This window comes from Panicum virgatum, chromosome 4N, assembly GCF_016808335.1.
Source record: "Panicum virgatum strain AP13 chromosome 4N, P.virgatum_v5, whole genome shotgun sequence".
In the NCBI taxonomy this organism is placed as follows: domain Eukaryota; kingdom Viridiplantae; phylum Streptophyta; class Magnoliopsida; order Poales; family Poaceae; genus Panicum; species Panicum virgatum.
In genome coordinates, this window is record NC_053148.1 from 1,569,269 (window position 1) to 1,585,574 (window position 16,306).

The 16,306-nt window shown below is 47.2% G+C and overlaps 1 protein-coding gene and 1 pseudogene across 5 annotated transcripts; one reads left to right on the plus strand and one right to left on the minus strand.

Moving 5' to 3' along the window:
• Positions 1-7,300: 7,300 nt before the first annotated feature.
• LOC120669870 (peroxisomal membrane protein 11-5) lies at positions 7,301-13,268 on the plus strand. 5 transcript variants are annotated; one of them, XM_039949745.1, is made up of 11 exons: positions 7,301-8,714; positions 8,804-8,860; positions 9,048-9,129; positions 9,218-9,319; positions 11,580-11,788; positions 11,892-11,966; positions 12,080-12,154; positions 12,376-12,456; positions 12,562-12,636; positions 12,728-12,901; positions 13,010-13,268. In XM_039949745.1, the coding sequence occupies exons 4-11, from the start codon at positions 9,298-9,300 to the stop codon at positions 13,037-13,039; spliced, it is 741 nt and encodes a 246-aa protein (XP_039805679.1). In that variant the 5' UTR covers positions 7,301-8,714; positions 8,804-8,860; positions 9,048-9,129; positions 9,218-9,297; the 3' UTR covers positions 13,040-13,268. The 5 variants fall into 5 exon arrangements, with proteins under 5 accessions (XP_039805679.1, XP_039805680.1, XP_039805681.1 ...); XM_039949746.1 differs by lacking the exon at positions 8,804-8,860; XM_039949747.1 differs by having other exon boundaries at positions 7,301-8,493; positions 8,570-9,129.
• Positions 13,269-13,871: 603 nt separating this feature from the next.
• On the minus strand, positions 13,872-15,696 carry LOC120668521 (annotated as a pseudogene).
• Between the last annotated feature and the right edge of the window lie 610 nt (positions 15,697-16,306).

The window sequence follows — 16,306 nt, forward strand, 5'->3', positions numbered from 1 at the left end:
AAGGGTATGACTCTATCTGGGTAATTGTGGATCGATTGACGAAGTCGGCTCATTTTCTTCCGGTGAAGACTACTTATCTCGTCAAGCAATATGCGGAGTTGTACCTTACCCGCATCGTTTGTCTTCATGGTGTTCCCAAGAAAATTGTTTCTGATCTTGGTCCTCAATTCGTCGCTCACTTTTGGAGAAGTCTTCATGAAGCCTTGGGAACTGATCTCATCTACAGTACTGCTTATCATCCTCAAACCGACGGTCAAGCCGAGAGGGTCAATCAGATCTTAGAAGACATGCTACGAGCTTGTGCTCTTATATATGAGAAGAAATGGGTTACTTGCTTGCCATTCACAGAATTCTCCTATAACAATAGTTATCAAGCAAGTATCAAAATGTCTCCTTTTGAAGCTCTCTATGGAAGACGGTGTAGAACTCCGATCAACTGGTCCGAATCTGGAGAAAGACCTTTCTTTGGTCCCGATTTGGTGAAAGATGCCGAGGAGCAAGTTAGGATTATTCGTGAGAATCTTCGCATTGCTCAATCTCGTCAAAAGAGTTATGCTGATCGTCGTCGCCGAGAACTACATCTCAAGATTGGTGATTATGTCTATCTCAAGGTTTCTCCATTTAAGGGCACTCGCCGTTTTCAAGTAATAGAAAAATTAGCGCCACGCTATGTCGGACCTTTTTGGATTACCAAGAAAGTTGGAGCAGTAGCTTATCAATTGGAACTTCCTCAATCACTCTCCGCCGTGCACAATGTCTTTCATATCTCTCGGTTGAAGCAGTGTCATCGTGTTCCAACGGACGCCATTAACCTTGAGTCACTTGATCTTCAACCGGGCCTTACCTACGAGGAACACCCAATTGCCATTCTTGATCGAGATGAAAGAAAGGTGAAGCGTAACATGATAAAGTTTGTAAAGGTTCAATGGAGCAATCACTCCGAAGATGAAGCCACTTGGGAGCGTGAGGATCGGTTACGTCAATATTACCCGGAATTCTTTTCCGATGAGTAAGTTTTCTCCCTATCCACCCCACTTTCTCGATGAAGTTCATAGTTCTAGATGTTATATATGTGTACACAGTCACCATTAAGAAAACCCTAGGAATGTCTCACACCACATCATCCCTGTCTTTGTGCATCATCTATTAGATGTTTATCTTGTCTAGGTGAATATGACCTCAACCTAGTCCGAGTTTTATCCTTTCTTAAGGGATTTTCTTAGGGGGGAGAGTTGTCACAGCCCTGAGAAAAAAAAGAAGAAAAAGAAAATCCCTCGCCGGGCCCACTTGTCAGCCTCCTTCTCTCTGTTTTCCGCCCGGCGCGCCGCGACACGCATCGCCAAGCCGCCGGCGTCCATCCTCGTTCCACGCATCGATGATCCTTGATCCGCGCGCGTCCTTATCCGTGCTGAGCCGCCCCCTCCCCTTATCCGCGCTCGGCCGGCTCCCGTTCCCCTCAAACCCTAACCCTAGCCCGCCATTACCGCCGCCCCGAGCTCCGCCGGCCGCCGCGATTCGCCGCCGCCGGTGAAGTCCTCCACGACCTAGCGTGCGCACCCCCTAGTCCTACCCCTCCTCGACCCATTCCACCCCTAACCCGGCCTCCTCCCTCGCCGTGTAGCGCTGCCACCGCTCGCCTCGGTCCGCCGCCGCCCGGCCGTTGCCGTTCCCTGCCCGCGCCGCTGCTGGTGAGCTTCGCCGTCGTCGCCTCCACCCCGTGCGCGTGCCCGTTGCCCGCTCCAACTTCGCCTCGCCGCGCCGCCGAGCGCCGCCGCCGCTCGCCGTCGCTTGTCAGCTGCTGGGCTGGCCGGCTGTGGGTGCGTTTAGCGTTTTTCAGGGTGTTTAGTTGAGCAGTAGTCTTGCAAAATTTGTAGAAATTCGTGTATAGCTCCAAAAATTATAAAACTTGTTTTGTTGGATTCCTCTAGCTTAGATCTACTTAGGAAAAATATTGTTTTGCATGTTAATTTTCTATAGATTTATCTATAATTTTATCTTGCAAAAGTGAGTTTAATGCTTAGTTATTTGTGTACTGCTTGAAAAATGCCAAACCAAAATTTTTTAGGTTCCTCGTGAAATATTATTTCCAGTGGTGCAACTTTTTCATATGCGTCCTTGCTGTTTATCAAAGTATTAGCTAGTTTTCTTATGCTTTATCTGAAAATGGTTTAATATAGAACTTTTTGCTGGAAAGTGAGAAAATGGCAAAACTAGTTTTGTTAGCCTTGTGTTCCTGCCTAGTTTCTAAGATAATTTTCTTGGATTTGTTTAGATAAGTTTGCATGCCTTTCCCGATTTATCTTGCTTAGAGTAGCTGAAAATTGATCTATTTATGTTTATTTATAGGAAAATTCTTTTGCTGTAAAACCAATTTTCTTGAGTTCTTTGCAATGTTCTCTGCGTGTTCAAATTATTTCATGATTTATTCTTGATGTTAGTTTATTTCTTAATTCTTGCATTGCATTCATGCATTATAGTGACCGAACCGTCGGAGGTCGAACCCGTGGAGCCCACTGAGCCCGTTGAGCCTGAACCCGGAATCCCGTTCGTGGTCGAGCCCGAAGTTAACCAAGGCAAGCAGCTAAGCATATTCCTTACACCTATCTAATTTGACTAGCTTAGTTAACTCACTTGAGTAATGTTGGGTTATATATATATATATATATATATATATATATATATATATATATATATATATATATATATGTATTGCATTTTTATACCTATCTTCATGCATAATTCTTTCTTGATTTGTTATCCTTATTCTTGGCACTAGTTAGATAGTTAATTACTTAACTTGATTAGATGCTTAGCCCTGCTTAGAATACTTCTTTGCTCGCTAGATAGGAATGGTTTGGAGGATCACACTTACCGATAATCCTTGATCGCATTGGTTCGGTTGGGTTGTTAAGAGTTTGGTAGTATCGAGATTCGAGCGGAATGGTAGGGCCTAGAGAATGAAATCACATGGGCATAGTCCGATTGGATCGATTAAGGACCGAGTGGATGACGTCGGTTTTGAGCACCTTTTCGTGCTACCACATATCCAATATAAAGGTATGGATGAGCCAATTACCTTCTTTGACTTGATCATTGATGTGCAGTCCTAGCTACGTGGCTACGGGCTATGCAGAGAGGCTTAGTGTGTCCCCAGGTGGACTTATGTGTAGAAAAGTTTAGAGATGTCCCTGGTGGAACTAAGTCTCTACTCGTAAGCTAGGTGTGAGGTTCAATGATCGAGTCTTGTTGGGAACGGTTGACGTGAGTACCCCCTTGCCCGGCGTGATCGGTTGGGTGAGTCGCATGGTCCTCGCGTCATGTGGGTAAAGTAGTACACCCTTGCAAGATTAGTTATAGCTATGATCAGTTATAGATTATATTACTCTCTTAATCAACTAAAAGTGTTTGGGGTTGGGCAAGATTAATTAATTCTGATAGGTGATAGTGTAGAGAGCTAATGCTTATGCAATAATTACTTAATCTTAAAGCTTTTACTTAAGCCAATGCATGATCCTTGCTTATTTAATCGCGTAAGTCTTGCGGAGTACCTTTGTACTCAGGGTGCTTTCTAAACCTAGTTGCAGGTGAACCGGAAAGTGGTGTTCGGCCACTTCTACCCCGCTGATCCGAATGCGGGGGAGGAGTAGGTCGTGGTGGCTGTATTGATGTCCTTGAGCAAAGCATCATTACTTTAGTAAGTATTTATCGTAATCGAGTTTCGTGAGAATATGTAAATGCAATAAATTTTATGTTTCTGTTTAATATGACTTTCGTGAGCCCAAAGCTTGTAAGTGAAGTTTGAAACTCACCTATATAGAACTTGTAATATTAAGTGTGTAAAACTGCTCTTTGTGAAATATTGGCGATGTATTCGATTGTAAACGGTATGTGCATATGTTGATCCTGGGCGTATGTTAGAGCACATACCGGGACTACCGGATTTGATATTATTTTGGATGAATGACGTGTCGGTTATTCGTGTCTCAAGATGTGGGATAACACGTGGCACGCTCTCCGGCAAGCACGTATTAACTCGCATCTGGATGATAATGACCGACGGTTCGTTTAAAATAGTGTCAAATTAGGCGGTTCTCACACTGTTAATTGGTGGATGAGGAGGATGACAACAGACGGACGGAGCCGACGGCGACGAGCGCAAGGGGAAACACGCACACACAAACATGCATGTGTTCCGGCGCCTGCTGGCGGCGCGCGCGGGGCAGGCAGGCAGGGGGTATGGGCGTGGCAGTGGCAGCGTACGGCGACCGGGCCGTGACCGGGAGCCTAGGCTATGAGCCAATGCGGCTATTGCTAGCCAGGGGGATCGGAGCGGTCAGGGCAGCCCGTGCGCGGCCGGGGCTGTCCGGTGGTCGCCTGGTCGGCGTCCTCCATCCCGGGGCGAGGGCGACCACGACGGACGGAAGGAGGAACAGTGGCAAGGCATCCCAGAAAAGAGCATGATGCAATGCAACCAAGGACAAGGAGCGGGACTGGACTGTTAAGCCAGCTCGTGCCCAAAAACGACGACCATGGAAACCTCAACGATAGCGAGAGGAGGACTAGTAGTACTGTAGTAGGACCCACGCGGCGCGGCCATTGGAAGGAAGCGAAACCCTCCCTCGACGAGGCCGACACGGATCGGATTGGATTCCCCTCCCTGGCGCCAAACACAAGAGCCGCCGCCCACATGACAACCAGAAACAGAACAGAAGAGGCCACATCACCAGGGCGCAGGCAAAAGCATGCTGCCACGGCGGCAGCCTGCCGAGGCAGGCACAGTGCCGGATCGGAAGCGAGGCAGCCAGGTAGGCGAAAGGCCCGCGCTGCCGGCCAGTGGCGCCGCGGCAGCGGCAGCAGCAACAGAGACCGTGGCTGGAGGTAGGGCCGTAGGGGACAACCCGCTTCATGCGAAAAGGAGGCGGCGGCCCTGCCTGCCGCGGCGCCAGATCGACCTGCAGCCCACGGCCGCCCGGCGACACCAACCAAGGACAGCGGCGAGAGAGGCGGACGGAGGACATGGGTTCCATTCCAGATGCTGCTCTGCTCGTTGCCTCCTGGCATTGGAAGGCTGCATCGTTCATCACTGCCGATGCCGGCCGGGGCGGCCGGCGGCAGGGGACCCGTCCGTCCGCCGGCGACTGCAGAGTATTGTTTGCTATGCGCGACAGGTTTCTGTTCTCAGCGGGCCGCCACGTCGCCAGTGAGCTCTTCTGGCTGGGCCCAACTCACTGGAGATAGCAGGCTACGTACGAGATCAAAAGGCCCGGCAGTCGAATTGGCAAGGTGGGCCGGGATCACCCCACCACCAATTACCCTACCCAAGCAAGGAAAGGAAAGGAAAGGAATGCAATAGCTGGGCCTTTTGTACACGGACCTTCTTAAGTTAAGTTTTCCTCCTCTGAATTTATCAACAAAAAAAGTTTTCCTCCTCTGAAGAGAGAGAAAAGAAAAGGGGACCTTGTTGCTTCGCTCGTCAGCAGAAGCGAGCGAGTGTTCTTGTGGGATTGTAGATTATCTATCTTCTATAATATAAAGATCGAAAATAATTAAAAATGTTTCTCATCCGTACCCCTCACGCTGGATCCATCTGTCAGGGTCGAGAGAGATGGGAAAAGGTGGAGACCCATAAAAATCGAGATGTTTGTGCCCAAAACTTAATTTTTTTTCTCACCCATCGCGGTTGTACCCACCCCCACCATCGAAATCACCGCATATACGACGAGTATACAAGAAGAGTCCGAGTCCAAGTCAAAGGGGGTGTTTAGTTCATTTTGCAAAATTGTGTAAAGATGTAAAGAGGGCATTTGAAGTACTAAATGAAGTCTATTTGTAAAACTTTTTGCATAGATGGGTTGTAAATCGCGAGACGAATCTAATGATGCTAATTAATCCATGTTTAATCAATAATTAGCGGATGGTACTGTAGCATCACTGTTGCAAATCATGGATTAAGTAGGCTCATTAGAATCGTCTCGCGATTTACAGCCCATCCATGCAAAAAGTTTTATAAATAGACTTCATTTAGTACTTCAAATTAGCAAGATTCTGTTTCACTTTAATGCGTTTACGATTTTTTTACAAAAACATGTAAAGATCTGAACAGGGCCCAAGGGAACGAAACAACGAGTAGCTGCACGGCCTGCACGCGCGTCTCCTCGAGTCCGTTATCCCCGTCCGCGCGTGCCACGTCTTCTTGGTGCTCGTCTCCCTCTACGCAAATCCCTCGGCGCAGGCGGCGTTGATTGAACTGATCGCCGTGACAGCGGCCGTCGGCGCCACTCCGATCCTCTCCGGTGCAGTGCCGTCGCCGATTCTAATCAGACAATGGCGCTGTTTGGTTCGCGCTAATTTTATAGCACGCTAGTGAATAGTAATATTTTGACTACTAATTACGGTGTCAAACAAAGCCAGTTTATAAAACTAACTACAGAACCCCCGTGCTAGTGACTCTGAAGAATCTAATGAGACATTTGACCGAGCGTTTAGATGATGGTTACTATAGCATCACTGTAGCAAATCATCGATTAATTACCGTCATTAGATTCGTCGCGAAAAATTAGACCCATCCCTATTTTTTTTTTACAAATAAACTTCATTTAATACATCATGCATGCAATATTCTCTTTTCGGCAAACATGCGCTAGAATTCTTGCCGATCCAAAAAAAAAAGGCCGATGGCTGCACGAGGCACCAGTGCAGGGGCCGCAGGCAAGCAGGAAGCTCGACTGCGCAGGGCGCAGGCAAGCAGGTCCGTGGAGCTCCATGACGAGGGGATGCACACGACGGGACTCTGTTGCTGTGCCAACACGGAAAGAGACGGATGTGTTGTCTCTTTGTTTCAAGTATATACTTCACGTTTTATTTATTACCACTAAAGTTTAAGTTATCAAATTTTATTCACTACTATATGTACCCGCTCACAGCTTAATTTTGATCTTCATCTTAAATTTTTTTCCTTACAATGAGAATGGAGGTGAGAAATTTTTTTTTTCTATGTTTGGAAATTTTGATTCTATTTATTTATCTATCTTCTTCTTCTATACTATAAAAATCGAAAACAATTGATTTTTTTTACCTAAATCGGACCACCGTACCCCTCATACTGAACCCGCATGTCGGCGTCGAGAGGGGTGAGAAGGGGTGGAGACCCATAAAAACTGATGTTAGACTGATGTTAGGGGATGTTTCTGTCAAAAACTAATTTTTTTTTCACCCGATGACTCGCATACCCGCCCGCGTACCCGTTGGTCAGCGCCTCCTCCTTTCCCTCTTTTACCTCTACTCCGTGCCACGGCCCGTTGGCCATGGCCGCCGCAGCCTCCTCCCCTCCTCCCGCTCGCCGCGCGCACGCGACCGCCTCCTTCTCTCCTCCCGCTCACAATGCGCACGCCACGGCCGCCACAGCGTCCTCCCCTTCTCCCGCTCGTCCAGAGGCACGATGCCCCGGATCTCCACTCACCGGCGTGCTACCTGGTCTGCAGCCCGGCCACCGCGCAGTGGGCGTCCGTGCCGGCCTCCGGCTGGGTCCCCGCCGCCTCCCAGCAGATGATGTGGCTGGATCCCCATCGCCTCCCAGCACGCGTTCCACCTCCACCTGCTCCAGTTCTGGCTGGACGAAGAGATTGAGGCCGAAGAGGACACGGACGAGGAGGACGAGAACGCGGAGCGGGAGGACGCCGAGCACGAGTCCGAGTCCAGCGATCCCGCTCCGAACTTTCTTTTTCATCCACGTGTTTGATCCGAACTGCTTTCCCCCTACAGATTACATATTTCAAATTTGACCATACAAAGTTGTGATTGAATTTTGCGGCCGCCGGAACGTCGAGGTTTGGGAGGCGGCCCTGAGGACGCTCGGCGTGGGAGCCTTCCTCTGCGCTCAGGCGGCGCCGGGCCGCCGGCGCTCCTTCCTGTCCTCACGCGCGTCAGCCTTACCAGCCTCATGCTGCTCATCCCATGGCCCCTCAGCGGCTCAGCCCTTATCCTCTGCTGCGGCACGCGTTTGGGCACAACGCGTTTCCTGTTGACTGTTTAATTATCTGGTTGCTCTTAGTGTTTTGTTGCAGGCTGTGGGGGTTTCCAGTCTTCCAGGGGAAGGTATGGGTAATTGTTTGAAGTAAACTGTAGCATGCTAATTTTGAGACAGCCACTTTATGCTGAAGAAGATTGGAAGCATTGCTTACAGTCAATTCTTGAACATTGTAGCATATATCTTACTATGAACAATAATGCAGTGAGCAATAAGCTCCCTATAGAATAATCGTTATGCTGAACATTTCAACAGACTTTCTGGTTGGTGCTATGCGAGTGTTTGATTGATGTGGCATAATGATGAGTCATGCTGGTTCCAGGTACGGATGCTTTCATTACATCAAAGTAAACATGCAGTTCATGCCTGGCATTTTTAGGTCCGCATTTGATGCTAAGAAAATTCCACAAGGAGGATACACACTTCCTTTTCTTTCTTTGAACTGTAAATCATCGACATAACAAAAGGTGCTTCATCACCCAAGGTAGCAATAACAAGGTGTTATGTTTCGAGAAATGCATAATGCACATCAATTTCATTCAGGAGTCTATTTGGGTGACTCGGTGCTGAATTGCAAGGTTGATGATTCTGCCTGGCTTGCTGTTGATGCTAATAATCATCTGCCATCAGCCTCTGCATCATCAGCTCTACTACGGCAGGGGCATCGACGGCCATAGCAACCTTCACGGTAAGCATGCCATGCAGTCATCTCCACATACCTACAAACCCGTTCCGAAGACTCAGTCCAAGAGATGTATTCTCTCCGTTCATATCCAGCCATGTCTGAAGCATAGGTAGAGACTGAATTTGCAGTACATGCAAACTCAAAAGACGGTAAGCATGAATCCATTCATAAATTTTCGTTTAGCAATAGAAGACTAGGTGCAAATCAATGCATATTTTTAAGCTGCTTCCTCTTTCTTGTTCAATACATTTTATTAGCACTTTGTATTAGGGAGAGAGGAGAGACTTGACCTTTTGATATTACTCCTGAAAAGCGTAAGACCCTTTGTGATTCCAGCCGTCTGCACCCTCACAGAACCTTCAGCGAAAGTGATGAGAGAAGGATTCACGGCAGCAAGAAGCACTGTCGGATCATGAAGGTACACCCCTGCAACCATTTCTGTGAGTTCAAGACACAAGACTGCAAATCTTTTTGACATGTCTCCTCTTTCATGAAATGTTGTCAAGCACAAAAATGCCATCAAACTTGTCTTTGAGGTGTTATCATAAATTTTTTGCAAGAAGGCCTTGGTTCTAGAATTCAGGTTATGCTTCTACAAAGATTTGAAGGTCAGTTCACAAAAGAGATAACGGATGTACTTAATTGATTAATTCTAATTCTAAATATAAGCATCATGGAGGCTTCACAGATTTGCCAAGATACTGCATTTGATTTCTACCTGTATAGCTATGCTGGCATTCAGGTTGGGTGTCCCTGTCCAATTACTGAACTCCGTTTACTCTTTTGGAGTGTTCTGATCCAGTGCAGTGTTACTTGGCTATAGATCAATTCTAGATTTATATTTTGATGAATCACAGCATTGGATCTTGTCACATGATTGTCAATTAATTTGATCGGTATTGCGCAAATAATGGCAGCACCTTTATGAGAAAAAGTGGCAAACATAAGATTGTTTTTTTTTACGGAGGGATGAGAACAAAAATTAATTGAGCAATGAATTGCTTGGTCTCTTTGCTCTTTCTTTGATAAAAATTGTGGCAAAAAAATCTTGGATCCATCAGCAACTCTTCATGCATCTCTCATATGCACAAAAGTTATATTCATAAAAATTCGAGAGGTGAACCCAATATTTTAGTTTTCAGTCATACTAATCTGGACCATGCAGAGAAGGGGAGAAAAGGGGATGCTTGAATCTGGAGTTATGCGCAGCATCCTTAATAGTTGAAGCAAAAGAAGTTAAACTGTCAGGATCTGGCTTCAATAAAGTTGGTGGGTGAGTTATTCTCGGATGTATCCATCCTGGCGATATGAACAAATCACTGCACCCTCGCTTAGGAAGTCAGCAGGATCTTACATGTGCTTGAGATTAAGCATGATTGACACAACAGAGTCCATCCAAACCTGAATTTGATATAGTACGTGAATACAAATACTTATAAGTTCATCCCCTATCCAGCTATGTATTGAAGATAACAAATACTTATTAGCTCAACATCCATTAGAATAAACTAGAACAAACAAAAATAGATATGGATGATCGATAACAAAATCTATGGTGACTTTCCCGTATCAAGATATGCCGGTCCAGTATCTTGACCCGTTCGCAGGAGAGATAATCGTGTGTGTTAGTCCAATCTCAGTGCACAATTTTATTACACAGTTATCAAGAGTAGGTAACACTAGCAGTTGAGTAGTTTTACAGGGATAAAACTCATTTCTCATCTTACAGAACTCTCCCTGTTAATTATCTTGTTATGTCGGCAAAATTGCTGATGTGGCAGTGAATTTAAAATCTATAAAACTCTCTTGGAGCACATGCGAAGGAGAGCACGTTTTGTAGCCGGTTTCCTTCCTCCCCAGTACGCTTAACATTTTAGTACCTCCTCCATAACCGTATTTAAGGGGGAGACGTGCCGAGGCGTGAGGTCTTGTTGTACTCCTGCTACTACCCATCCCTGTCCCAATCAACTGATCGCCCGCAAAACGAGTAGCAGCTGCAGCAAGGCAGGCAGGCGGGCTTGATTCGCCGAATTCGCAGGCGCAGGTGAGGTTTCTTGCACGCCTCGATTGCTCGCAACTTTGAGTTCCTAGTCAATCTTCGTCCCCCCTGGACCATGGCGATTCATGGGTTAGGAAATTCCGTGGTTTGAATGATGCGAGGATTCTAGACTCCGATTGCGCCGTCGATTGGGTAGCTTGGCTATTTAGATTTCGGTGCGAGATATGATTTTGTTAGGGTTCTATCCGCGGGAAGAGAGCAAAGATTCAGGGATCTCTGCCTCACGGCCAGCCTCAATCTGTTCGTCTTCCACGATCCCCAAACTCTGCTGGGATGCTTTCACGCCGCGCCGCTACCGACCCGAATCTGCTGCTGCTGCTGCTTCTCTAGATCTCGCTTCTCCTGGTCGCTTTGGCCGCCGGACAACCGTCTTGGTCGCGGCCGCGGGCGGCGGCTGGGTTCCGTTGACGCCACAGCCTGCGATGTCCCGGCGGCCTGCAAGACAGCACCGCTCTCCACCGTGGATGGGGGGCTGGGGAAGCACGTCTGGTATCAGATGGCGGCGCTGCTGGTGCTTGAGGCCGCTGCCTCCCACTCCCAGCTGGCCGCGGCGTGGCCCACGCCCCGTCGCCTGATCTGTTGCATAGGCCGGTTCGCCATGCTGCCGATTTCTGGCAGCATCAATACGAAGGCGTCAGGCCTGCAGGCAATATCTTCGGGAGAACCCGCAGCACTTTTATCTGTTTACTAGAACTTTATTAGTTTCAGGTTCAGTTCTTCCCTTTGTGCTTTAACTGTGCATGCCGATTCTGCCATTGTGATGTTAATTGAGTCACTGCTGTAGTTTTAATCCAAATTCACTTATGCAGTTTACTCAATTCACACCATGACTTCTTTGGACACTGTGAGAGGAGATCTTGCTTTGGTCATTTTGTACCTAAACAAGGCTGAAGCAAGAGATAAGATCTGCAGAGCTATACAGTATGGATCAAAGTTTCTGAGTAACGGAGAACCAGGGCCAGCGCAGAATGTCGACAAGTCAACTAGTCTAGCTCGGAAAGTTTTCAGGCTTTTTAAGGTATGCTACTGTTTAATTGTTTGCACGGTACAGATTGGAAACTGAAAAAGGTTCAAACTTGAATCTTTGCACGATTTATGAATCTGTCTGTTACTTATTACAGTTTGTCAATGACCTGCATGCTCTAATTAGTCCTCCTGCCAAAGGAACGCCACTTCCGCTGATCTTACTTGGAAAGGTATGCTGATTGCTGAAGGTGGCATTACATTGTTCCTTCCTCAACTCATTCAGCTGAGGATGGTTGGTTTTGTTCTGAAGTTTCCTGATTGATTTTCTTCATGTACTTCCCAGTCGAAGAATGCAATGCTGTCAACTTTCCTCTTCCTGGATCAGATTGTGTGGGCTGGGAGGACAGGAATATACAAGGTTTGAGGATTTCCTTTTATACTGTCACATACAAGAAAAGTTTGATTTACCAGGGTTTCCCCCTACCTTTTGTACTCAAAGAAACAAAGAAAATAAATTGGCACAGAATTCTTCTGCCCTAGTATATCTGCTGAAGAAGTCATACAAGAAAAATGAATACAGCTATTTTTTACGTGGTGACAAACAAAAGATTGGTAATTTTAATCCCATTCCTTTTACAGAATAAGGAGCGAGCGGAGTTCCTCAGCCGGATAGCTTTCTATTGCTTCCTCGGTTCTAATACCTGCACAACCATTATTGAGGTATGATCATTCCCTATTGTTCTGTTCTGGGAGTTTGTATCGTTATCTGGTTTCGGACATGTAATAGTTTCAGTACATGGGAATAACTCATGCCCAATCGTATAGCTTGCTGAGCTCCAACGGTTATCTGAATCGATGAAGAAGCTAGAGAAGGAGCTCAAACACCAAGTGCTGTACAAGGTACCTCCAACTCGACCAAAGAGCAGTCCTTGATGAAACTGTTTTTCCATACTCCTCTTTGCTGAAACATTCGACTGTGTGCCTATGTCAGAACGAGCAATACCGAATGAAGCTGCAGAAGTCCAACGAGCGGCGTCTGGCTCTGATCAAGTCGAGCCTGGACATAGTTGTTGCCGTGGGGCTGCTTCAGCTGGCCCCCAAAAAGGTGACCCCCCGCGTCACTGGGGCGTTCGGCTTTGCCAGCTCACTGATCGCTTGCTACCAGGTACCAAAACACATCCCCTGCTCCTCGCTCTCTGTTCAGAGCCACCCACCGGAGAACCCGAAGCTCGAGTCTTCATTTCTTCTGACTCTCTCTCGCTCTCCTTGGCAGTTGCTTCCGAGCCCACCCAAGAGCAAGTGATGCGATCTGTAGAGGGCAGCTGGTGGCTCCATCCGCTACTGATGGCATCGATGACGACAAATAAATCCGGAAGAAACTCTCCGTGTAGCATGTTTGGTAGACACTTGTATTGTTGACTTGGTTATAGTCCATTGTGGCTGATTATTGTACGATCCAAGTTGTAGCTTGCGGTGCCGGGACTTGTCATCAGTTTTCACGAAATAAGAAATGGCCCGGAACTTGTCATTTATTTAGTCTCTTTGGGTCGAACCGGGGATTGCAAGCGAGCAAGGAATCAGACTCAATGTGGTGTTGGGCCTCCGCTTGCGTTTCTCTTGTGGCCTGTTCCCTTCAGGTGAAGAAACATCAGAATTCAGAAGGCGTCAAACCTGTTGCCGCCTTGTTCAGGGGCTTCATCGGCCGCAAGCCACTGAACTACTTATAAGCTTGATCTTCCCAAGTTGCCGAAGACGCAGGCCATAAAGACCATTTAGTCAAGACCTGAGAAACAACTTGGTCGACAACAGACACGAGGCTCCTTTGCAGTAGTTGTTCATGGACATGAATCTTTCCTTAATCAAACCAGTACACATTGAACATTCACTTCTTTTTACAGAAGAGAAGAGTAGAGTAAGAGCAGATAATTAGTGTCACTGAATGATGCATAGCTATTATTTAAAAATGATCTTCTATTTTTGCTGCAGGAATCATAATGAGTTCAATAGAAATAGAGGAATCATAATCGGTTCAGTAAAACTAGTTTTAGTTATCTCCGCCTCACCATTTAAACGGCATAAAGAAGAAAAAAACACTGCTGATCACATCAACACATTTCATGCTTCTCCTTCAGAACTGAACTGAACTACAAAAACAATCTCTACTTTATTTCTAAGCAAGCAATGGTTCATCGGTCCGTCAATCAGAATCTTAATCGGAACCCGGACAAATCAATGTGAATCCTAATTGGAACCCGGACAAATAGATCGGAATCCTAATCAGAATCCGAATAATGAAGGCCTCCCATGGTCACGACATGACCTATACACGAAGTGAAAGAGTATAAAGTTGATGATCTTATGTATGTCTATCTGTAGCAACGTACGGATACTATTATAGTAAACCAATAACCAATATCGTTTTTTCTTAATCCAAAACCTGAACAAGTAGACAAGGACATGATGGAAAAAGCAGAGCAACCTACATATGCAGACGGCTAGTGCTTCGCTTTACAGTAGCTTGGCGACAAACGGATCGACGGAATGGAGATTTCCAATCCACATGGAATCGATCATTAACCATCCTCACTCCTTGTTCCAGAAGCAAGTTCAGCTGTTGAGATCTTCACCGTGTCCATGGCTCGTGCCCCTCTGGCGAACCTCACGAACAGCACCGCTAGGTAGTCCTTGGTCGTCGTCTTCCCGTACCGCCTGGGCCTCTTCTCGTCCACCATCTCCGGCAGCGGCTCGATCTCCTTCTCCGGGTCCAGCGTGTAGAATATCGCCAGCGAACCTGCAGATACCTCTATTGCGTCCTGTGCACGGGGCTCCTGAAGAATCCATTGCTCATTATCTGCAAAGAATTGCGTGCCCGTAAGGTATGAAGCGAGCAGAACACGATTGCATTGGAACAAACACGACAGCAACCTGCAGATACCTCTATTGCGTCCCCAACGTTGACGAGCAAGGCGTTGGGAACGATGGGCACGTTGTACCAGACGCCGCCGCCGCCGCCGTCGTTGGGCTTCTGCACCTGGAGCCCGCCGACGGCGTCGTCGATGAGGACGACGGTGACCACCGAGGCGTCGGAGTGGGGTTTCAGTCCGAGGACGAGGTCCGGCCTGGGGCAGCGCGGGTAGTAGTTGAACCTGGCGTGCGTCATGGCGACGCCCTCGTTCATCATGCCGACGAAGCGGCCCTCGGGCAGGCCCAGCAGCCTGGCGAGGCTGGCGAGCACGACGTCGGCGATGCGCCGGCACCTGGCGGTGTACTCGCGCAGGACGGCGCCGAACGCATGAGGCCGCGCCGGCCAGAGGCTGCCGACGACCCGGGACTCGGGCTCCACGATGAGGTACAGCCTGTCGCACCAGTCCAGGATCTGATCCTCCGACAGCACCACTTCGTTGCCGTACCCTTCGAACATGAACTCCTCGCCGTTCACCAGGTTGGAGTACTTCTGCTTATCCTCAATCGGGAGGTTGAAGAAACCCCTCGTCACTTGCATCATCTCGGCGAGGAATCCTGGCTCCATCCCGTGACCAACAGCCTGGACAGAGACTGAACCCAAATCAGCTTGGTTGGAGTCGGGTCGATCAACCAGAAAATAGCAAGAGAAAGACTTTTACCAGGAAGAGGCCCCAGTTCTGCAGAGCGGACTGCAGCTTCGCAACCTCGCCGCCATCGTCAGCAGCGGACAGCCGGCTGAGGTCAACGATTGGAATGGGTTCGGGCATGGCTGGTTCGGGCATGGCTGCGGCCGCGGCCGCGGCGGGACGATCTTGGTCGCGGACCACGTACCGGCTCTGTGGCTCCGGCACGCCGGCGGCCAGCTCCTGCACGATCGGCGGTATCTTCCATGGTTGGACATGGTCCTCGGCCATGGTTGCTATCTTGGTTGTCAATTCTTAGTTGTCGTTGTTGTTGGTCCTTTGCCTCGGCCATTGAATTTTTTTTCCATGGACGGCACTTTGTCCCAACTTGATAATTTTAAAAAGGGTCCGTCTATACCTAACTCAAGTGATTTGACCCGTTCCAACACTCAAGTAATTTTGTTCTTTGTTTCACCCAAAACAAGTGAACCAAAAAAATCGAGTGAGACAAAAGGTTTCCTCACCTGAAATTAATAACCATCGGATCAGACATCGACGACCACAAAAAAAAACCACAAAAAAAGAGTACTAAAAAAACATATAAACCAAAACAAAAGGACAAAGATAAATGGAAAAGACAAATTAACAAAATCAAAATATTTCTATGGATTCCAAAATTTCAAAAAATTTTGGGGACAGTGAGAAACCCATCAAATGCCAAAAAATTCAAACTTTTCAAAGAAATTACACCCAAACTCAACATAAATGACAGTGCTATACGCACTGTAATTTATAAAGAAATGAACTGTCATTGAAAGAAAATTGCATATTACAAACATTTCTATGGATTCCAAAATTCCAGAATTTCATAAAAATTTGGTGATAGAGATAAACCCATCAAATGCCTAAAATTTTAAAATATATTACAAATTATTTGGAATTCAAATTAAAAAGATTCAAAGAAATTACACCCAAAATCAACA